The sequence below is a fragment of the Phocoena sinus genome, chromosome 13 (genome assembly GCF_008692025.1).
Source record: "Phocoena sinus isolate mPhoSin1 chromosome 13, mPhoSin1.pri, whole genome shotgun sequence".
Lineage (NCBI taxonomy): Eukaryota > Metazoa > Chordata > Mammalia > Artiodactyla > Phocoenidae > Phocoena > Phocoena sinus.
In genome coordinates this window covers 51937741-51962585 of record NC_045775.1, presented here as the reverse complement: position 1 = coordinate 51962585, position 24845 = coordinate 51937741, and the positions used below count along the sequence as shown (strand labels likewise).

Sequence of the window (24845 nt, the reverse complement as noted above, 5' to 3'; positions counted from 1 at the left end):
TGGGTTCTGACCTGCAGAAGGGATTCAGTAGTTCTTTATTAAGTTAGCAAATATTTTTATCCACTATATAGATGAAGAACTAGAACCTAGAAATTCAGTATTTATTAGAGTCATACAGCTTGAAAGTTAGCAAACTAAATGTTGAACCTCAAGGTTTTTAATCTGGAATCCATGTTTGGTATCTATGGTATATTATATTGCTTTTCTATGTTTATTTCAGAGTGGTTGAGGAATCTGCCACTGCTTGGCATTTTTTTTCTTATTTCAAAACTGAAAAAGGTTACTTCACCTACCACCCAAAAAAACCACTGACTTGTGTAATACATAATATTTTTACTCTATTGGGTGACATGCAGATAATCTGTGGATCAAATAGAAAGGATTTGCCTGTGTATTTCTAAATTTTTAATATTTTCTTTTTAAAGTTGCTATTCTGAGGTTTCTGTATAAAAATCTGGTTTTCTAATATTTAATATTTTTACAATATTTTCCAATAACCATTTTTAGAATATTCCTATCCTTTTATAAATAAAATCAAAGTAATTTGGAGTCTGGTTTAAAACGCAGTTCTGTGTTATAGTGTATTTATAGATTTTTTTTAATGTTTTTATTTTAAAGGTATTTCTTGTTCTTGTCCAAGGAACCAGTTTGATTCAGCGACTTATGTCTGTTGCTTATACGTATGATAATCTGGCTCCTAGGTATGAAGTTTTTACATAATTTATGATTGTATGTATTTAGAGTAAGAATACAGTGTTTTAAATTTTTAATTTGAAAAAAATTTGAAACCTAACAGAAAAATTGTTAGGGTGTTTTAGTGAACTCTCATATCATTCATGTGGATTTGCATATTGTTATCAACATTTTGCCAGTTTTTATCGAATGATCATGAGCACGCATTTTCTGTGGGTGTCCCCAAGCACACGTTTATTTACATATCCTGAATCTTGTAAGAGTTCAGACATTATGATCACTTACTGATAAATAGTTTGATGTGTATCTCCTAAGTCCAAGGACAACTTCCTAACAACTATAGTAAGATACTCAAATTTAGAAAACTTAACATTGATATAATATTATCTAACATATAGTCCATACTCAAATTGTCCCATTAATATTTTTATAGCAATTTTTTTCCTCGTCTAGGATCACGTACTGCATTTGGTAGTCATATTTCTTCCATTTCCTTTAATTGGGGATACTTTCTTAGCCTTTCTTTCATGATACAGACATTTCTGAGTATCACAAGCCAATTCTTCTATAAAGCCTTTTATTTTAGGTTTTCCTGATTGTTCCTCACAATCAGATTCAGACTATACATTTTAGCAGGAATACTCCATTAGTAACGTATCTTTCCCAGTACATCCCAGTGATATCAGTTTGTCCTATTATTAGCGATATTAATTTTGATCAGTTAATCTGGTTTCCTCCAGGTTTCTCTACAATGAAGTTTCTGATTTTTCTAATTAAAAGTAACCTATGGGAAGATAATTTGCAACTGTTTAAATTTCCTGCTTCTCATAAAACTTATTCATTTACTTTTAGCATTCAGTGATGATTCTTGCCTGAATTAAATATTAGTATAATGTTTGGAAACTAGTGATTTTCTAACTCTTACCATTCATTTTATGTTTATTAGTTGACATTCTGTCGTGACGAAGAGCTTTCTCTTCATTTTATTTAGTTAGTATCAATTTAGATGTTTTTCATTCAATGTAATTCATTACTGTTACTATTCACTTTGCTCAAATTATACCTTAGTTGACATCTTCAAGTTTGTTCATGTGTCCTTTGGCTATGTCCCCATTATTTGGGTGGAGGGGAAGAGTACTCCCCCCCCGCCCCCCGCCCCCCCGTCATTTTAAGATCTTCCGGGCTTCCAGTTTCCCCTGCCTTAGTTGTTGAATCAGCATTTCTTTAAGAAACCCTAGTTCCTTTTGGTGGGGAACCTGCAAAATATAGTATCATTGCTCCTAGAGTTTCCTTGCTTCTAGGCCCTCAATAGATAAAGCTGGAAATATGTGTATAAGAATATAGTTTAAACGTGTAATATGATTTCATTTATTTGGGCTACATTGGAGACTTTTTTTTTAAATGGTCAAAATTTTAATAATGTATAAATGATAGTTGCTCATACATGAGGACCTGACTATGTATGCCTCAAATAATCACATAAATTATGTTAAAGTGTGTAGAATTAATTTCCAAGTCCTGTATTCTGTAGGTGTTTATTTTGGGCTGAAGTTTGCCATTGTTAACTGATTTACAAAGCTAATATAAACACATTTCAAAGTGCTTAACGTTATTTATGGCTAATAGTTATCTGTTTTTAGATGCTTTTAAAAGTCACCTTCATAAGCAATGGTTGCATATAAGTAGCATGATTATTTTAAGATTATTTCTTGTTTAATGTATCTTTCTTTAGTGTCTGTCTCAGTTGAATTCACATTCATAACTCGATCAACATGTGTTCTACCCCACTGGACGTATAGTTCTATACGAACTATATCTGATTTTGCTCACCATTATATTATCAGTGCCAGGCACCTTACCTCATTATTTATAAAACTTATGAATGGATAATGTGGGGAAACAAAGAAAGTGCTATAACATGACCTTGGTTTGTATGATAAAATACATTTTATACGCCAAGTAACAGTGACTCTCCAGTTAAATAATTCTTAACTCTTCCTCCTTGTCCTCTAACACAGCAGTCCCCAACCTTTTTGGCACCAGGGACCGTTTTCATGGAAGACAATTTTTCTACAGACCGGTGTGTGGGGGGTGGTGGTTCAGGCGGTAATGTGAGCAGTGGGGAGCCCCACATGAAGCTTTGTTCGCTCTCTGTTCACCTCCTGCTGTGCGGCCCAGTTCCTAACAGGATGTGGACTGGTATGGGTCCGTGGACCGGGGGTTGGGACCCCCGTTCTAACACACATTCTATATACCTCACTATCCCACACGCCACAATATATTGATTAACAAGGCAGTTCAGTGACTGCTCTGGTCTGCTTTTATTTCTTTAGAATTAAGAAATGTTCACTTGACTCTTAACCTCACACAATGAAAAATATGCGAGTTTGATACCAGCTGCTGCTGTTCAAGCTGGTTCACTGCGACAGTTCTTATTTCTATTCTACCAGTTCCATTCTTAAAGATCTCATTACAGTCTTTGTAATGTGAGGGCCCCCTACCCCCCACCTCCAATCTTTGTGTTTTTTTGACTCCTGTTCCTGCACCATTGTCTTTTCAAAAGCCTCCACCTTCAGTTTATATGGTCCTGGGAGGTTTGTATCAATTAAGATAGCTAAAATGAACTTTTTGCCTGTTATCAAAATCTTCTAATGCTACATATTTAAAAGGTAGATTGGGAGGTTGCTCTTGGTAAAGTTAAATATATGAAACCAATATGATAAAAGTTAAACATGAAATATGGCCAAATACTAGATTTATAAGTGTTAACTTTTTAGTACCTTTTACTTTAAATCAATAATACGGATGAGTCTTGCTCTTTCAGATTTTCATAGGTGTTTTGTTAATTATAACAAAGTAGGTATCTAGAGATCAGTGCTTTTTTTTTAAAAACAGTTTATTTGTAAGGTGAATACTAAATCCCTATATGCTGGTTTTATTAAAATGAAAGTTTTTAATGTTTAGTTTTCTTTAAATTGAGGTAATACATTTTCCATTGAAATTACTACAAGTATCAAGGGGAAAAAATAGAGGTGAAGTAATATATAATTAAATTAGTTATTTTTCTCTACTTTTCAATAATTTGCTTTTAACCATTCCTGATGAAAATTGACATTAACAATACAAAAGGAAGGGCATTTTATGTCATTGTATGTTTTTTTTTTCTTTTTGTGACTCGTATCTTTCTATTAGAGTAGAATATAATGTCGTTTCAGACGCTGTAACATTTAGAGCCAGAAAGAATATTTCATATGCCACAGATTAAGATTAAACTCACATTTCTAATAGTACGTACTGACTGTTTTACTCAGCTAGCTCCTAGAATATATTTATGTCCTAACTTTTTTGTTTTATATTCATCTTATCTCCCCTGATAGGCTGTAAACTCCAGGAGGCCAAGGACTACTGCATAAGGGTGTTTTTTTTTTTAGGAGTCTGAAGTTTAGACTCTAAACCATTACAACCTTTCTCTTTGTAAGCCACGTCACTTTAGAAACCAAATCTTTAAGCACTTTTTGAGAGTTCACTTAAGTCAATATGGGATTCACTCACATTTTGTTTATTAAATTGAAACACTCATTTAATGTTTGCTATAATAAGATTTTGCCAGTGATTCTTTAAATTAAAAATGAAGACCATAGGAAAATAAATTAGCAGCTTTCATAAAATCTAATCTTTTGGGGGGCAGGGAAAGTTAAAGGATATGTAGTAAGAAATTGAGTTATTTTTAGTTCGTTGCTGAATTTAATTACTGCTGGTGGTGTGTTTTTACTTTGCAGAGTTTTGAAAGCTCAGTCTGATCACAGGTCTAGACATGAAGGTAAGGGTTCCACAAAGTTAATTTTTAATAAAGATTTGGATGACTGGTTATATCTATATATAATATCTTTAATAATGAACATTTTGTTTTCATCATGCACAAGCCTTTATAGTAATTTTTTTTTCCAATTTTTCTGTAGTTTCACATTATTCAATGTGGCTCTTGGTGAGTTGGGCTCATTGCTGTTCTTTAGTGAAATCTAGCCTTGCTGACAGTGATCATTTACAAGACTGGCTAAAAAAATTGACTCTCCTTATTCCTGAGGTAAGCTAAAGGTTGAAGATTAGTACTACTCTTCATATTTTTTCTTATTAGTGTTGATGATAAAAAGAGCTAATGGAAACAAATGAACATGATTCCATAAATATATCCTGTTGCCTGGAAGGTACTTAATAATCCTTTAAGATCTAGAGTGTTTTGAGCTATGTACACTTAAGTGTGAACATTAAATATTTTGTGGCATTCATATTTGTCTTTTTCTGCAATATTTGTTAACAGTGATTCTTTTGTTTTGGGTTTTTTTAATTGTTTTTTTTCCTCAGGGTTGAGAAGGATTTCAGCATTTATTTATTTATTATTATTATTATTATTTTTGTAATTTACATTTTAGAGAAGTTTCTTTTACTTTTTCTATTTGAGTGTATCCTTAGATGCAAGAGAGACAATATATTTCCTTTTGATTTCAGTGTTGACACTGAAGTCAACATAATTTTCACCAATCGTATCTTGATGTTACTCACACCATATTCCTGAATGAAATAGTATAAACACACTAATACACTTAGCCACGATATTCATATCTTTTTTAGAGAACATTTTCTAATATTATTAGCTTTGTATTGAATGCATATGTATTCTTGTTCTGGCTCTGTCCCAGGTAACTGTTGTGACACTTGGACAAGATTCTAAAATCTGTAAAATGTTTTGGGTTAAGTACTTTCCAAGTTGCTTCTAGTTCTGAAAATACTGGGTTAGCCAAAAAGTTTGTTCAGGTTTTTCCATAGCATCTTACAGAAAAACTCAGACGAACTTTTTGGCCAACCCAATATTTTTCCTGTTAATTAATCGTGTAAATAAATTATTATCCTTTTCTCAATCCTTTTTGTATTTGTCTGTTCTTGTATTTACTTGGTTTGCTTTTATGACCATATTGGGAATTTCTGAAATGTTTTTACATATTACCGTATACTTTGGGGTACTTCATTTGATCATGTATTATTTAGATGCATGAGTATGTGATCAGGACATTGTGTTTTAAAACATGTTACTAAAGAAGCCATCTAACATGTTATTTCTGCCAACATATTAACCTTAAGATTAACTTCTTAATACTAACTCAGACTATCTTTGGAACTTTTTCATTTAGACTGCAGTCCGTCATGAATCTTGCAATGGTCTTTATAAGTTATCTCTGTCAGGGCTGGATGGAGGAGACTCAATCAATCGCTCTTTTCTGCTACTGGCTGCCTCAACATTGCTGAAATTTCTTCCAGATGCTCAAGCACTCAAACCTATCAGGGTAAGATTTTACTGTGTTCAGGAGCAATTTCTATTTCTGCCATTTCATTTGCCCCAAGTTTATCGTTGTATTGTCCTTGCAAGTAATTTTGAGTACCTGTTTACTATCTGTAGTTTTCACCAGGAGGATGGTAGTTACATGTAATAGTTCCTAAAGTGGCAGCATTGTGACATATTGTGTCCATGTTACACCTAGGGATAGATCCTGTGTTCTTGGGTTCAGCTGTGTGGGATCTCTCATGGATATTGTTTTGGAAATAACATTTGTCCTTACTAGGTTCTGAGCCTTGTGTTAATAAGTTGAATGATAGAAACATCATAAATGTAGCTTTCTTCTTATTCAGTCACAGTTGTTTTATTTTTATCTTTATGATACTCAGAATTTTCAGTTTTCTTCCTTGTTCCCATGTATACACTAACACTAGCCTTATAAAAGCCTTCTACCCCATAACAAATACAGGGCCCATTAATAAGTAAATTTTACTAATCCCAGAAATATGATGCATTGTAGGATTTACGTTTTTCTTCTCCATATTTACCGTCTGTCATTGACTATGTAAGAAATGTAATGTGTTCTTTATTTTTCAGCTTTCAAAGCTATAATAGACCATTGTATGTGGGTAGATTTATATATACTCATTTTCTGTAGGTTTCTTTTGTTTCCACATTTTCATTGAATTTTTAGTTGGCACTACATTATTTAGTATTATACATTATTCATATCTTTTCCAAGTAGGTTATAAGGAATTTCAGAGTACTGTTTTTTTGAAAGTTCTCTTATTATTCACTTACATACATAGTTGTTCTAATTTTACAGACACTAGGAGTATTCTCTCCATTTTGGGGGGTTAAATTTTGAAAACTGTTTAGTTTGTAGGGATTTAATTTTTTTTTAATAAAGCTTGTAGTTTTTAAAATGTATTATAATTTTAAGTTATTTTCCCCTTTTAAACTATTTTCACAAGTTAAAATTTTTTTTTAATAGATAGATGATTATGAAGAAGAACCAATGTTAAAACCTGGATGTAAAGAATATTTTTGGTTGTTGTGCAAATTAGTTGACAACATACATATAAAGGATGCTAGTCAGGTATGTTCAGAAAGTTACACATTAACTTGTTAATAGAGATGTATTATGCACTTGTATGTTCATGAATTTATAGGTCGTTATCATTAAGGACATTTTTATCAATCTGTAATGAGTTGAAAATGTCATAATTTTTCTACTCTGTTCGTACCTTTTTGTTCTGCTCTAATTTCTTTCTTCTTTTTACTCTGATCTTAGTTGAAATGTCTTCATTTGGTACTTACAAGTAGTTTCCTGTGTCTTGTAAGATTTGTGGATATAAAATCTTATTTGGAATGTGAAATTTAGACTTTAAATATATAGCTTTCTGTAGTAGCAAGTGGATTCTGAGAATGTAAAATAAAGTTGCAATTCAAATAGAAATTACTTTAAGCTAAAGAAACACTGTCAGTTTGCTGATCTACTAATTTTCTTATATGAGACTAAAATGATACTTCTATCCAAAGAAATACTTAAAACAAGTTTATTTCAGAGACAAACTTGCCACATAAAAACTTTTATTTTTTCTTTTTATAAATTTAGTAAGCTAAAATACATCTAATTGATCTCAGAAAAATGAGAAATGCTTGAAAAAGATACATTTAAATATTTAGGAAACCTTTTCTGTCATTTTTTTTCATGTATTTCCATCAAAGTCCAGTATATACACTTTATATTTTAAGAATCCTATCGTGTTTGAACATCCTACTTTTAAGGAACAGTTTACATCTGAATTCTTATTTTACTTTTCATTTAAGAAATAATTATAAAAATTAATATTGAGCATATTTTCTTCCAGTTTTATTGAGTTATAATTGGCATACAGCACTGTGTAAGTTTAAGGTATATAGCATAATGACTTGACTTACACATATCATGAAATGATTACCACAATAAGTATAGTGAACATCATCTCATATTGATATAAAATTAAAGAAACGGAAAAAAAATATTTTTTCCTCGTGATGGGTACTTTACTCTCTCAACAACTTTTTTTTTTAATTAATTAATTTATTTATTAATTTATGTTTTGGCTGCGTTGGGTCTTCGTTGCTGCACATGAGCTTTCTCTGGTTGTGGCGAGCTGGGGCTACTCTTTGTTGTGGTGCGCAGGCTTCTCATTGTGGTGGCTTCTATTGTTGCGGAGCACAGGCTCTAGGCTCCCGGGCTTCAGTAGTTGTGGTTTGCGGGCTCTACAGCACAGGCTCAATAGTTGTGGCACACAGGCTTAGTTGCTCCATAGCATGTGAGATCTTCCCGGACCAGGGCGGGAACCCATGTCCCCTGCATTGACAGGTGGATTCTTAACCACTGTTCCACCAGGGAAGTCCTCAGTAACTTTTATATATATGTATATGTAAACATACAGCAGTGTTAATTACGTTTATCATGTTGTGCATTACCTCCTTAGTACTTATGTATCTTATATCTTTTGACTACCAATTCCAGTCCTCCCTCCCCCCCTCGAACATGTCTTAATGTATTTGACTTTATCCATAAAATGTTGATTCCAGATAGACATTGATTTTTTTTTTAAACCTCTGGTTGCCTATTTAAAGTATGAATCTAATATTCTTGCTTGCTAGTCAAAGTAATTTTCCTACTTAGTGATCTGAATTTCTTTGAGAATCCTTTTTTTTTTTTGGCCTCACCATGTGGCTTGTAGGATGTTAGTTCCCCCACCAGGGATTGAGCCTGCACCCTTGGCGGTGAAAGCATGGAATCCTAACCACCCCTGGACCGCCAGGAAATTCCCTGGAATCCTCTTAAATTAAGTTCTGTTTTATAAAATCTGTTTTAATTTTGTTGCTCAGTTATAATGAGAATTAAAGCTCTCTGAAATGAACTGTGCATTTAAGTTTATTTCTAAAAGTAGTATTAGAAACAAAACTTGGTGAGTTGTATGGTTTGTTAATTACATCTCAGTAAAATTGTTAAAGAAAAAATAAGTCAAACCTAGTGTCTTCTCGTTAAATTACCGTGACTCATAATTTATTACCAATATTTCATTGATTCTTTTTTGAAGGACTATCAGTGATGTGTTTATAAGTATAATTTTATTGACATCATGTATAAGTAAAGAATAGTTATATATTATTTATAATTTAATTGGCATGTTAATGAATTTGGAGAACCAAATTCTTGTTACTTAAAAGGAAAGGATTTTTTGTTTTAATAGTATCTGAAATAGTGAACATAAAAATCTGTGTTTGAATTTTGTATTTTCTCTTTGTATTAAGACAACACTCCTCGACCTGGATGCTTTGGCACGACATTTAGCTGACTGTATTCGAAGGTAAAATTTGATGTGAAATTGACAGTTATATTGCTGAGAAAAGATAAAGAATGTAATTTTATGAACTGTCTTGTTTTGCTTGTATTCTTTTTTGTAGCAGGGAGATCCTTGATCATCAGGATGGTAATATAGAAGATGATGGGCTTACAGGACTCCTAAGGCTTGCAACAAGTGTCATTAAACACAAACCACCCTTTAAATTTTCAAGGGAAGGACAGGTTGGTAGTAAGACATCCAAGTATTTATATGAAATAAGATTGAACTTTTTTATATTGTTCCCTTGTATGTGGATATGTTAAATTTCCTTAAACATGCAAAAATGAAGTTTACCAGAACTTTATTACTGGCAGGAACAGTGAACTTTGAATAAGATGAATCCTAGAAATATGAATCTTAGTCTTGTTTTTAGAATGCAGAACAAGTTTTAATTACTATGACTGTATATAGAGAGGCAGTCTCTGCTTAATTGTAGATTTTTATAGAATTGAATATTTTGAATTAGTAACTTAACACAATGGAATTAATAAGTAGTCATTTTAGAGTACTTACTGGTTTCATTTCTTAAAGACCCATTTGATATAAAATCTATGATTGACTATTTTATAACACCTAATAACTCTATACCAACAAATGTCTAATTTCCTCTTTAGATTACATTATTTACTGTCATTGGCACTTTTGTCATTGCCTTCATTAAGGGAAGTTAGTTACGGTTTGGAGGATTGTTTTCTTGAGGTTACTGATTGTGTTAGGAAACACAGGAATAATGAAAAGAATGGAAGATTGTCCCCATGAGCGTAGGCTCAGGGATTCTTAAGATAAAGTTAAGGTGACAGTCTTATCTGTCTTAAATCTGTGCTACTACCCTTATTTCACAAAGCCCTGTTCTGTGGGTTTTCTCCTGGATCTTTTAAAATTTTTCTATTACACTCACTGGGAATAACTTGATTTATTTATAGTCTTGCTGGTTGAAGTCTTACGTTATATAAACCGATATGTAACTTTTATTCCAAAATATAAATGTATTAATTGATATTTCTGATAACATATCATTGTAAAGCAAAAGTCATTTTAAAGAAAAAAATTTTAAGGTACTGCTGACAAAAATATTCCTATATATTTTAATTTCATATGATATTTTGGTAATGGCCTTCCAGGACTTTCTATGGCTATATTAAATACATAGGTATATAATTTATATTATGAAAATACTATTCTGTGGTTTGTGTTATTCATTTAAAATGAATCCATCAAAAAAGAGAAAATACATTAAAAAGTTGAATACATAAAGAGAGAAATAATTTAATCTTTATTGACATTTATGTTGTTGGTAGCTGTAAAAAAAAAACTGCAGGGAACATCTTTGTATACCTGTTCCATTGTATACTCATATAAATTCTTAAGAGTAAATTTGATTCATTTTAATCAGAATACATCAATTTACAAAAGGCTCTATCAGTTTATACTCCCAGCCACACTGTGTAAGAATGCCACTTTCTCAGACATCCCCACATTCCTTACATGACAAGTCTTTGCCACTCTTGCTATTTTAGTTTTATTTCCTTGGTTATTGTTGAAGATGAGTGTCTTTTCATTTATGTATCGTCCACTTGTATTAACTTGCAATTTTCTGTTCATAATCTGCATGTATTCTTTTGTCATTTTTCTTACTTATTTTGGAAAGTTCTTTATTTTGAAAATATCAACTCTTTTCCTGTCACATATGTGCAGGAAATATTTCCAAAAGTTTTGTCTTCATTATTCGTATTTTTTTTAAGACCACCTGTCTTTTTTCCTTCTCTCTTTTGTTTATTGATTTATACAATTGATATCTTAGGCAAAATTTTTGAGCCCTTGTGAGGTAGATACTGTCATTAGACGCCATTTTGACAGATGATGAAACTAAGGCATAGACAGGTTAAACAACTTGCTTCACTGAGGACACTCAAGACTCTTTACTTGACCAAGCTTCTAACCACTAAGCAATACTGTCTGCAGGTGTTAAAACCTTAAATACACTGTTCTGTAATATGCTTTTTTCACCTACCTTATAGATTCTCCATATCAGTATATATAGAGTTAATTCATTCTTTGTAACAACTGCATAATATTCTTTTTCTGGAAAGATGTGATATATCTAACTAGCTTCCTAATGTTGAGCATTACCTTACACTACTATAAGTGATGTTGCAGGGAAAATGTTTATACATCCATCATTTAGGAAATCTGTAGGAAAAAATTCTAGAAGTAGAAGCTGGTTTACGAGGTATGCACCTTTGTGATTTTGGTCAGAATAACCATGATGCTCTCTGTGGAGGCTGAACTGATGTATGGTCCCACCTACAATGTCTGTGAGCCAAGTGCCAATTTTCCCACATTCCTACCAACCCAGTGTATTATCAAATTTAATTTCTGCTTGTCTGATAAGTGGAAACCATTCTCTTAGTTTTATTTTTCAATTTTTTGTAAGTATGAGTAAGTTTGAGCTTCTTTTCATGTGTTTGAAAGCCATTTATTTGTATTATCTTTTCTCTGACCTGCTCAAATCCTGTCCTCATTTTCCTTTCATGTATATACATGGTCCTTTTCTTGATAATTTGTAGAATTTTTGTATGGAGGAAATTGGCATATGTACTTGGATTTATTTCTGGACTTTCTTTTTCACTACAGATCTATTCATTCACCAATACCATATCCTAACTAAGTAGATTCACAGTTTTTAGTTAATATCTTGTAGAGATGGTCCATCTTCATTATTACTCCTTTTCAGAATTGTCCCGGTTGTTTATTTTTCCACACAAACTTTAGAATCAGTGTGTCTCATTCTTTCAAAAATTAAAATTCGGATACTTTTTAAATTGGGGTTGTGTTAAATTTATGGATTGATATAGAAAAATTGAAATTATATTAAATTGCCTATACAAGAACAGGATTTGTCTTCTTATTTATAGAAGACCATTGTTGTGTTTTTCAATTTAATGTTTTCATTTAGAATTTGAATTTTAGGAATTTTTAAATAAGGTTGTTCCTAGGGATTTTCTTTGTTAGGTATCATAAATGCACTCTTTTATTTTGTTTTCTGATGAGTTGTTTATGTGGAGTAAGGATTTTTGTGTGTGAATTTGTTGCAGGCCACCTTAAGTTCACTTACTGTTTGTAGAATTTTTTTCTCAGTTGTCTTTGTGTTTATCTTCAGTATTGTCTTTGATTTTTCATTTGTTTTTAGTTTATTGTCTTCGAGTAATTTTTTTACTCCTTCATTTTTAAGTCTTAACTCTCTCTGTTCTTTCACCTAATTTTGTCTAGAACCTCCAGAACAGTGTTAAATAATAGTTGTTTTTATTGTTTACTAATAGTTGTTTATTGAGAAGGTTTTAATGTTTGTGTAGTCAAAACTTTAGTTTCCCATTGTGTTTTTGGTGAGATCAGAAACCTTTAGAAGCTTTTTTGCAGGAGAGGTATGTGGTCTGAATTAACATTTTCAAAGCTTTACTCCTGTTCTAGGGGGAGATCTAGACTACAGGTAGAGAACTAGGAAGGCAAGTGTGAGGGTTAGGGGTCCAATTAAGAAGTTTTGCAGAGGGATAATGATGAAAAGTGGTTGGACTTAGGATATTTATTGAAGATAGAATTCACAAGACTTAAATTTTGAGAAGATTGTGAGGTGGGAGAGAGAGAAACTAATCAAGAATGACTTCTCAATTTTAAGCCTGAGAAACTAAGTGAATGATAATGCCATTTACTAAGAAAGGGAAAATTTAGGATAGATAAGATTGGGGGGGATGGGGTATCAAAATCAGTAGTTCTATTTTGGACACGTTAAATTTGAAATGTCAATTCGGTATCCAAGTGCAGGTGCTTAAGGTAGTTGGTGTTGGTGTATTATTAAGAAGTCGTCCTTATCGCCAAGATACTAAAAATACCTGTGCTACTGTAATATTTTACTTTATTAATGTTTAAAAATTTCATCTAGAATTTATCGAGGAGTAACTGTTTTCCGTAAAGAGACTTATAGTAAATAATTTTAGGCTTGCCAGGCCACATACAATCTCCCTCACCACCACCGCTACTGCTGCTGCTGCTTCCTCTCCTTCCTTGCCTCTGCTTCCTCTTTCCTCTTCTTCCTCCCTTCTACTCCCTCTTCCCTTCTTCTAATTCCCCTTTAAGAGTATAAACCCCACTCTTATTTCTACTACCTTGTATAGTACCTAGCAAATATATGTTGAACAAATGGATGATTAAGACTCAGTCCTGATTCTTAAGAACTGACAATCTAATGGTTCATTTGTTCAGCAGGTAATTATTGAGAAGTCTGCCTTATGCAAAATTCATATGTACCTTCACAAATAATATCATGATATTTGTAATTCATGGTAAAAAATAAGATCCATTAAAGGGATACGATCAGAGGTATGGAAGATCAGATAGTATTGATGGGATTAGGAAAGTCTTTGAGGAAAATAAAGCTTTTGTAACAAGGATAAAGTCCTTAAGTAGAAAAGTAAGGGAAACATTTAAGTCACAAAAGGAGTATGAATGAAAAATCAGTCCTAGGAAACCACTGAGTATGTGCAGGTTATTGAATGATAAGTTCAGTTTGGCTTGAGCTTGAGGAAATATAGAGGAGGTAATTTGGGGAAACTAGGTGGCCATCTGTTGTGGTCACAGGAGGTTTTGTTTGTTTGTTTGTTTTGTTTTGTTTTGTTTTTGCGGTATGGGCCTCTCACTGTTGTGGCCTCTCCCGTTGCGGAGTACAGGCTCCGGACAGACAGGCTCAGCGGCCATGGCTCACGGGCCTAGTCACTCCGCGGCATGTGGGATCTTCCCGGACCGGGGCACGAACCTGTGTCCCCTGCATCGGCAGGTGGACTCTCAACCACTGCGCCACCAAGGAAGCCCCAGGAGGTTATTTTTATATGTACAGTAAAATAAAAGCATTATTTTTATAATTTAAAAGGGGGGCCTTTCAAGTTTTTGATCAAATAATGTCAGAAATATGCTTTAACAGAATAAATCTAGTAATAGATTGAGAGACAGCATACTTTTTCAAACTTTTTTAAAGTGGTCTTCAAACATTTATTGCTCACATATTCTTTAAAGAATTTTGGAAAACCTAGGTGTCCTGTCAACAGATTTTTTAATTTTAAGAAATTTCTAGATTTTTTTCAAGTTTAAGTATTTTTTTAAATTGAAGTTGATGTAGAATATATAAGTTACAGGTGAACATCATAGTGATTCACAATTTTTAAAAGTTATACTCCATTTAGAAAAGAAGAGAAAAGAAAAAAAATCATTAAAATTTATTTGCTTTGGTTGAGAACAATGAGTCCAGAAAGATCTTTAAAATATAGCACTTACAGAAAAAAATAAATACATGAAAGTTATACTCCATTTATAGTCATTATAAAATATTGGCTACAATTCCTGCATTGTACAGTTTATCCTAGCTTCCAGAGTATTGTTGAAATTGATAAAAATAGTTATTTCCTGTGACTACATGATGTTGTCTTAAATTTCTTCCATATTTAATTATCATTACATTACATGTATTTGGACATGGGCAACCAAAGCAATGTAAATAGACTTTGAATTTTGCCAAGTAAGTATGAAACATTAAAAATGAAATTTTATTGAAATTACGCATTAACAAGAAGGGTATGTGGCTTTTAAAATTAATTCATATAGTTGTAGATGGATATTCCTTATTAAGCTAGAATGACCATGTATTCATTCTCTTCCTACTTTATATTTCTATAGATAGAAGTTGTGAGAAACATTGTTTTACAGTGAGAAACCACAGTGAGAAACCGTGTTTACATACTGTTTACAGTAGGAGTGTTCTGTTTTAACAGCGTTATTTAACTCTTTGAATTTCTTCTGAATTACATGTCAAAGATCACACTATCATCAGAAATTATTTTTAATATTCTCTCAGGTATCAGTTTGAGGTTCTTCTTTCTGTGAAGTATACTAAAATGGCTGTACCATTATTTATCAAATGGATATGTTAATATATATGTTACTCTTTCACTTAAGGACACCTGCTTTCCTGGTGAACTCAGAGTGAGGAAAATAAAAATATTGTTCATTTCAGCAAGCTTTTACCAATCCTAATGTTTCATTAAAATATTTTTATCACAGGCTTTAAATATATTTTGTCAAAACTTTGGAGCTATGGTTATTTAGCTCATTCAGTTTTCTAGATCTAAACTGATGAGCAAAGATAGTTCATTGTTAAACTAGTTATTTGCTAATTCTATTTCTGTTTGAGTGAGTGACTTTATTTTCCAGTTCATGTAAATATGTTACTCTGTGTCTCCAAGACAGTCATCTCACCTCTGAATTATAGAATAGACAAGACGTAATCTTACTGTCAGTCTGTCAACTATATAAAATAAGTCTCTATTCACCTTCAGTATTTCTTAGCCAAACGTACCTTTCTTTGCCAAGTCAGGAACTATGCACTGTACTTTCTTTGACAGTAGTGAGATGGAGGAGGTGAGGTCATTAATGGGAAAATATTCTGAATTGTCCTTCATTTGGTACCTGTGTCAGAGGTTCCCTAGACCACTCCCAGATTCACTGATTCACTGGAAGGACTCAAAGACTCAGCGTGTAATTGTATCCATGACAAAGTTTTATTACAGCAAAATAATAGAAAATGAAATCAGCAAAAGAAAAAGCATGGGGCCAAGTGTGGTGAAATGAGGTACGCCCTTCTGAGAGTCCCCTCTCAGTGGGGTTGCATAGGACGTGCTTAATTCCCCCAGCAATGAGTGTGACAACATGTGTGAGGTGTTGTCTACCAGGGATGCTCTCTTCAGCCTAGGAGTCCAGGGATTTTATCAGGGGGTGGGTCATGTAGGCACATAGTACCTGCATAACTGACCACAGTCAATGAAATTCCAGACTCCCAGATAGAAAGCAGGTATTCTGCATAAACGAAATACAAATTGGTACAGTGAGCCACTTTTATCACTTACGGAAAGTTTTATAACAGAGGAGGGAACGGTTGACCATTCAGGTGTTCAGGTGACAGCCAGGAGCCAACTTTACAATGTAGCCTTTCTAAGGATAGCAGAGTCTCGGTCTTAACAATATTACCTCTTTTCTATACAGTACCCCAGGAGGTTCTATACCCCAGAACAATGTACCTTTGTACTACTTGCGATTGAGATGGGTGAGGGAGATAACTTTCTTTGGAATAGTAGCAAAGGACCAATTAAAGAACAAGTGGGAAATGTGGCCCTTTCTCAGGCAGATTAAATTTAGGGAAAAGTATATCTAGAATGGTAAAGCTTTGCATCTCAGTTTGAACTTCACTGGTATTGAAGTTAAGAGCTTGGTGTTTTAAATCCTTAGTATAACACCTGCCAAATCTGACTCCAGGCAAGATGCTTAACCTTTTTTGTTTTGTTTTGAGGCCTTTGAATAGTATCTGGCACTTCTCAGTGCTCATTATGGGTACATTGCTGCTTTGGCTGCTACTGCTATTTTAATTATTAGAGTGAAGTAAGGAGAAACTTAAGTAAATGCAGAGGCATTCAAGATAGGGAGTAATGAGTCCTGAACTAACACGTTTGGTCACTGAATGGAGTGGAAAATAATAGCATTGTAGATGTGACTCTAAGAATGAGCTATAAGGTATCAAGAGGGAGAGAAGAGTAAAGGTGAAGCTCCTCCTCCCATTCCATTTTCCCTAAGAGAAATGAACATTGGGAATACTTTCAGATGATGGTATATGATGCTCCTTTAAGTTTTTAAACAGTCTTTTAATAAATTGTAGATTTTCATATAGTCCATTTAATTCTATGTAACTTATTAATTTTATTTGGAATATAGTTAATTTCCAATTTTAGATAATATACTTGGTCTTTCTTTTTTTTTCCAGGAATTTTTAAGAGATATCTTCAATCTCCTGTTTTTGTTGCCTAGTCTAAAAGATAGACAACAGCCAAAGTGCAAATCACATTCTTCGAGAGCTGCTGCTTATGATTTGTTAGTGGAGATGGTAAAGGGATCTGTCGAAAACTACAGATTAATACATAACTGGGTTATGGCACAACACATGCAGTGTGAGCATTCTTCTTTTCCTTTAACCTTTCTAAATTTCGTTTGTAGAAATGAGATTTTGGAGGGCATGATTTAAAGAAAGAATTCCCCATTCATACATTTTGACGTTATAAACTGTTGTTGCTAGGACATACTGAAGTTAAAAAGTAAACATTAGTTTTTGGGAAAAAAACAGTTGTGATGGACTTTTTAGAGATATGTGAAATACTTTGGCATTTTGGGGTTAAATAATTTAGTGCCAAGTAAAGACAAGTTTTGGCAGTCCTTTGAATATTTAGGAATAAATTAGTTTTACTATGTGTTCTTACCAATTTTTAAAATTACCATGTTTTATGTATATGAACTAAATAAGTAATAGATGTAGTGGCTGTTAATGAAAGCAGAATATATTATGTTTAATAGTTTGTTTGGGGGGGCATCCTTTCCTCCCTCTTTTTTCAGCAGCTCATGCACCTTATAAATGGGACTACTGGCCTCATGAAGATGTCCGTGCTGAGTGTAGATTTGTTGGCCTGACTAACCTTGGAGCTACTTGTTACTTGGCTTCTACTATTCAGCAACTTTACATGATACCCGAGGCAAGACAGGCTGTCTTCACTGCTAAGGTACAGTTTTCCTTACTTTAAAACTTAAAACTATAGGGACTTCCCTGGTGGTGCAGTGGTTAAGAATCCGACTGCCAATGCAGGGGACACGGGTTCGATCCCTGGTCCAGGAAGATCCCACATGCCACGGAGCAACTAAGCCTGTGCACCGCAACTTCTGAGTGTGTGCTCTGGAGCCCGTGAGCCACAACTACTGAGCCCGCACGCCACAACTACTGAAGCCCAAGTGCTCTAGGGCCTGCATGCCGCAACTACTGAGCCCACGCGCTGCAGCTACTAAAGCCTGCGTGCCTAGAGCCCATGCTCCGCAACAAGAGAAGCCACTGCACTGAGAAGCCTGCACACTGCAATGAAGAGTAGTCCCCACTCGCTGCAACTAGAGAAAGCATGCATGCAGCAGTGAAGACCCAACACAGCCAAAAAAAAAAAAAAATTAAAACTATAAAACAAAATTTTAAAAATTTGTTGATAAATCTTGATTCAATTTAGTAAAATATTGTTTGAGAAAATAATTTGAGTTAAAATTGACAAACTTTGGGCTTCCCTGGTGGTGCAGTGGTTAAGAATCCACCTGCCATTGCAAGGGACACGGGTTCGAGCCCTGGTCCGGGAAGATCCTACATGCCGCAGAGTGACTAAGCCCTTGCGCCACAAATACTGAGCCTGCGCTCTAGGGCCCATTTGCCACAACTACTGAAGCTCACACGCCTAGAGCCCATGCTCCGCCACAGGAGAAGTCACTGCAATTAGAAGCCCGCAGACCAAAACAAAGAGTAGCTCCCACTCGCTGCAACTAGAGAAAGCCCACGCACAGCAGCAAAGACCCAATGCAGTTAAAAATAAATTTCAATTGATTACTCCAAACACTGTAGTATAATTTCTTTATTTATCAAAGGAAAACACAGTTGTAGAATATACACACTCAGTGTATCAAATGAACACGATATTTTCAGTAAAAATAAATGCAAATTTTAATTATATAGAAAATAAGCAAAGCCTAAAATAAAGTAGGAAATTAGTACCAGAATCACTGAACTTATGTATCCTAAAGTAAATTTGTGGCCTAGTATATTTGAGTAGGCTTTGCTTATGTTATTTTTGTTAACTTGTGCATTGTAGTTTTCATTTTTTGTTTACCATGGGCTATTTTTTAGTTTGCCTTCTGCACTGCTTTTCCAATTTTTTGGCAGCCTTTTTTTTTTTAAATAAATTAATTTTATTTATTTATTTTTGGCTGCATTGGGTCTTCATTGCTGCATGCAGGCTTTCTCTAGTTGCAGTGAGCTGGGGCTACTCTTCGTTGCGGTGCGTGGGCTTCTCATTGCAGTGGCTTCTCTTGTTGCAGGGCACAGGCTGTAGGCGCACGGGCTTCAGTAGTTGTGGCTCGCGGGCTCTAGAGCACAGGCTCAGTAGTTGTGGCACACAGACTTAGTTGCTCGGCGGCATATGGGATCTTCCCAGACCACGGCTCGAACCCGTGTCCCCTGCATTGGCAGGCGGATTCTTAACCACTGCGCCACCAGGGAAGCCCTGGCAGACTTTCTTTATGCTTGCACTTGGGTTTTTATTTTCTTCCATCATGTCATCTGGATGTCCTTGCATTTTCCCCCCCTTACAAAGTATTGCAATTCTTTATTTATCTTCAGTGAATCCTTACTACGTTTAAGTTATGCTTCAGGGTCTCTAAAGCATACTCAGTATACTCAAGTGGGTTTGTTTTTTGGCTTTAGTTAAATTGATATTTTTAAGTTGATCATCTAACTGACTATTAGAAATAGTTGAATAATTGACTTCATTTAGCATGTGGAAATTTTTGTGACTAAATTTGGTTACCCCCATCTGTATAATTTTATAGAACCACTTAACAAAGAAGCATGTATTCAGTGATTTTCTTTTTTAGGTGGTGACTTGACCACAATTTGTAGTTTCTCTTCCTTATATTTAATGATCATCTTTTAGCCATTAGCACTGTCAGGAATTAATGTGTAGCAACAGAAAAAACAATCAGATGTGCTAACTGTGAATGAGTCTCAGAAATGGTATTTTTGGTTAAAAACTAAATTTAGACTTGTCTCTACATAAGGAATTCTTACAGAATAGAATTATTTTCTTTTCTGATTTTTCACAGAGAGATTAAAGAAACTACATGTATTTTACTTGTGGTAGAATATACACAATGTAAAATTTATCCTATTAACCATGTATAAGTGTACAGTTCTGCGGTATTAAGTATACTCAGATTGCAACCATCACCACCATCAATCTCCAGAATTTTTTCACCTCCTCCAGGTGAAACTGTACCCATTAGATACTTTACTCCCCATTCTCCCTTCACCCATACCCCTTGCAGCCATTATTCTACTTCCTGTGTCTATGAATTTGACTACTCTAGGTACCTCATATAAGTGGAATGATACAATATTAGCCCCTTTGTGACTGACTTATTTCACTTAGCATAATGTCTTCAAGATTCATCCACTTCTTCAAAATTTGAATCTCAATTAATGTCCTTGAATATTTAGAGGACTTTAAAAGATCTTGGCCAGTAGTACCCTGCAGTGTTAAGGATCTGCTGCTCTAGAAAAAAATAAAGATATGACTAGATGAGGGTGAGATGTCATTTGTTAATATAATATACTCTTTAATGTGTGGATTTATTTGTGGAAAAGATGTTTTCTGTTCTTGCAAAATCGCCAACTTGTAAATGCTTCTGTTCAGCATTGAACCAAAAAGTGCTGATCTGGAAAGCAGTTTTAAGATCTCTTTATTCAGTTTCCTTACATAATAGTGATAGCCATATTTGTATAATGAAGAAAGTACTCCAATTTTTAAAATGCTAAAATTGTTAATGAAAAAATACTGTGCTTTTCCTACATATGGCTAAAAGAATGAAAACAGTGTTAAGCACATTGTAATACTTTCTTTTCTAGAATGTCTAATTTACCATTATCAATATGTCTTAATGGAAAGGTTTTTCTTAATTTACAGTATTCCGAAGATATGAAGCACAAGACCACTCTCCTGGAGCTTCAAAAAATGTTTACATATTTAATGGTATGTTTGAGAATTGGGTATGGAAAACTAATTAGATATACCCATTGACCAAAGGTGAAAACGTTAATTGGAGTTCATTTGTATTGGCCTGTCCTGATCATATACTCTTATTTTTCCAATTGACTTCGTCAGTTGCTGATGCTCTTTGTCATAGTGAATTTTAACTGTCATATTTCAGTCATCTACATTTTGTTAATTTATCCTTTGAAGAATTTCTTATATCTGATCCATTTTTCATCAGAAGGTCACACCTCCCCCCTTAGTCTTAGGGTTTTCCAACTGATTTTTCTTTGTCCTTCTTAATTTCCACCCCCAAAACTATAAAAGTAATTAATCTTTAAAAAATAGCAAATCTTAATATTATTACTCCCCTAGTTAAAACTCTTTATTATGAAAAGAATAGTATTCAGGTTCAGTCAGGATGGCACACATCCCCTGTGATTCTGCCCCTTCCCTTCAACCTCCTTTCTTATCCCTTCCCACATCCAGCCTCACCCTGTAGTAACTGTAAGCCTTTTGAAGCCCATCACCCTTTTGCTTCATCGCTTGTGCAGTTATTTATGCTGCTTCTACTGCCTGTGGCACTCTTCCAATAGTACTCTTCTCCATTTTCTTCCATTTCTCATCCTTCAGGAATCAACTTGGTTTTTTTGAGAAAGTCTGTCCTCTAAGAGACCAAAAATTCCACAGAGTATCTCCATGTCACCATAATTCTGTTGTACCAGCACTTGTATTGAAAGTTACTTATCTCACCTATTAGAATTTGGAGGACAAAGATCTTACCATATTTTTTTCAAACCATGTATTTCAGCTTGTGAGACTTAATAAATGAGATTTTTTTTTTTTTGCGGTACATGGGCCTCTCACTGTTATGGCCTCTCCCGTTGCGGAGCACAGGCTCCGGATGTGCAGGCTCAGCGGCCATGGCTCACGGGCCCAGCCGCTCCGTGGCATGTGGGATCTTCCCAGACCAGGGCACGAACCCGTGTCTCCTGCATCAGCAGGCGGACTCTCAACCACTGCGCCACCAGGGAAGCCCATAAATGAGATTTTTAACAAAATAAAAAGGTTTGTTAGTTATCCCTTGATTCCACTTATAATCTCCTTTTAACTGAGTTGGAACATGCTATTTGAACTGGCAAAGCACTTTTACTGCTATTTTAAACTACTACTAAACCAAGGTTCAGTTGATAGGAGAACTTATACACCCTGCAGAGGCTTTGTATTTTATGCTTCACAATACAAACCTCCATCCTTTGAATCCCAAATTTCTTCCTAGAAATTCCTAGGCTTAAAAAATAAAAATTTCTTAACTTACGGTCATTTAAGCATCTTCTGGCACCGAGACTATTAAACTGAAAAGGCAATGAGAATCAAACAGAAATGAAATAGAAGAGAGCATTTTCATAATTTCTTTGTAGATTTACTACCTGTTTCTTTGTTGTTCATTCAATAACCTTGTGATAATTTTTATTTTTATTTGAGATCTAGATTTATTTGATTGTTTTATAATCATCCTCCTCACCACCTGCCTTTTCTTTCATAGGAGAGTGAATGCAAAGCATATAATCCTAGACCCTTTTGTAAAACATACACCATGGATAAGCAGCCTCTGAACACTGGGGAGCAGAAAGATATGACTGAGTTTTTTACTGATCTGATTACTAAAATTGAAGAAATGTCTCCAGAACTGGTTAGTACCAGAACACTCAAGTTTCTTGGAAATTTTTACAGATTTGCTTAATTTTAAATTACTGACTTTTGTTTATATTTTTTTTAAAGAAAAATACTGTCAAAAGTTTGTTTGGAGGTGTAATTACAAACAATGTTGTATCCTTGGTAAGTATTCTCCCTGTTCTTTGCTTTTTGGAAATCTTAATGTATATTTTAGCTTATTATAATTTACCAATTTTTGGCTATTGATTGACTAGGATTGTGAACATGTTAGTCAGACAGCTGAAGAGTTTTACACCGTGAGGTGCCAGGTGGCTGATATGAAGAACATTTATGTGAGTAATGTTGTATATATTTTTAATTTTTTTTTCTGCTTTTAACTATTTGTGTATAGCAGGCTTATGTTTGTTACCTTAGGAGAAAATTAACTTTAACATTTTCACCTATTTTCTTCTTCTGATGCTACTCAAATAAAAATTAAAGGTAGATCACAAAGCTGATTTTTCCCAATCAAAATTTAAATACTTGAGTTTTTTTTAAATGTAGTAAGATTCAGAGCACCTTGTCAATATTTTTACTAAATTTAAGTGTTCGCTTTTTTAAAAAAATGTTTTCCTCTGTGCATTCTGCCCAAATTGTAATTAATGCTTTTTGTATTTTTGCATGCTGTAAACAATAATGTGAAACTCTTAAGTGTGGTTTTATACACAGGAATCTCTTGATGAAGTTACTATTAAAGATACTTTAGAAGGTGACAACATGTATACTTGTTCTCATTGCGGGAAGAAAGTACGAGCTGAAAAAAGGTATGCTTTTTGAAACGTAATTTTCGTCATTTTGATAAATCATCAAATAGAAGTAAAACACAAACTTAGGATAAATTAATGTTAAACTTATATGAAAATTATGTGATTAAGGTTATGGTCAGCTGCTTGGAACTCATGCAGCAATTTTTCATTCAGTTATGCAAGTAAACTTTCAGGCACTCTTAAATCTTTTCAGATTTTTTTTTTCCTTTTTATTAATCAGATACTTACCAAGGTCTATATGATTGCTTAGCTCTCTGCCGTGCACTCAGTGGGGCATGATAAAGAGTCTACTCATGAACTGAAGACCTCTGAATCTGTAAAGTGAGAGATTTTTTTTCTTAAGAGCCAGCCATAAGATGCTTGGTTTAGGACAGAGTAGTTGGTTGGGTAAAGATGTTTCAGTCCTACCGATGGACATTGAAATTAGATTGAAAGAGCATCATATGTAGTTCGTTGCTAGGAACTACAAAGGCAGAGAAGTAGTCTGGTTAGATTCAGGTCATCTCTTCAGATCTGTTTATATCTTAATGCATGGTTTCACTGCCCTCCACAAGTCCTTTAGTGATTCTTAGCTGTCAGGGTAAAGTTCATACTCTAACATTACACACAAGGCCCTTCATATCTTGACTTCTTTATACTTTGTAACCTCATCATTTACCAGTCTCCCAAATAAACAATAATGATGAATTTTTAGACTTCTTATTCCATCTGCTTGTGACATCTTTCCCTTACCTTCCTCAACTCCCTAAATTTCCTATTTAAAAGAGAAACTAAGCTCTTGCTTTAAACAAATTTTGTTATAAATCCTATATACACTGAAGAATTATTCCCTGAAATTCATATTTTTCATAAATCCAAGTTTTAAAGTATATTTTGTTTAAACTGAAAAGAAGTTTTTTTAAACCTGAACTAGCAGTAAGTCATACCATATGATTTAGGTAATCAATTAGGTAATGTTATTGTTGTGGCTGTAATATGAGACAACACTCGTTGAACGCTGTTTGCCAGGCAGCATTCTAAAAGTAGTAGGGAGTAGGCACCTTAACTTCCATTTACAAATCAGGAATTAAGCTCTGAGAGGTTAAGTAACTTTTTTAGGGTCATATATCTAGTAAATGGTACAGTCAGGCTTTGCAATTCTGCTGTACAAAAATAAATGCTTATTTAAGGTGGAAAAGAAAACTCTGAACCAAAAACCTCCTTGCCTTTGAAATATGATGTGACTCCTTTTTATGCT

General features: G+C 34.0%; 1 protein-coding gene across 5 annotated transcripts in view; it reads left to right on the top strand.

Moving 5' to 3' along the window:
- Positions 1-24845, top strand: part of USP34 (ubiquitin specific peptidase 34) — a 234585-nt gene that overhangs the window by 158981 nt on the left and 50759 nt on the right. For all 5 annotated transcript variants that reach the window (XM_032653399.1, XM_032653400.1, XM_032653401.1 and 2 more), the window contains 14 exons: positions 619-701; positions 4473-4513; positions 4653-4777; positions 5880-6032; positions 7017-7121; positions 9338-9393; positions 9491-9611; positions 17285-17468; positions 17911-18071; positions 21060-21125; positions 22672-22818; positions 22908-22964; positions 23057-23134; positions 23511-23605. In XM_032653399.1, the coding sequence (XP_032509290.1) occupies positions 619-701; positions 4473-4513; positions 4653-4777; positions 5880-6032; positions 7017-7121; positions 9338-9393; positions 9491-9611; positions 17285-17468; positions 17911-18071; positions 21060-21125; positions 22672-22818; positions 22908-22964; positions 23057-23134; positions 23511-23605 (1472 nt within the window). The remainder of the gene's footprint in view (positions 1-618; positions 702-4472; positions 4514-4652; positions 4778-5879; positions 6033-7016; positions 7122-9337; positions 9394-9490; positions 9612-17284; positions 17469-17910; positions 18072-21059; positions 21126-22671; positions 22819-22907; positions 22965-23056; positions 23135-23510; positions 23606-24845) is intronic.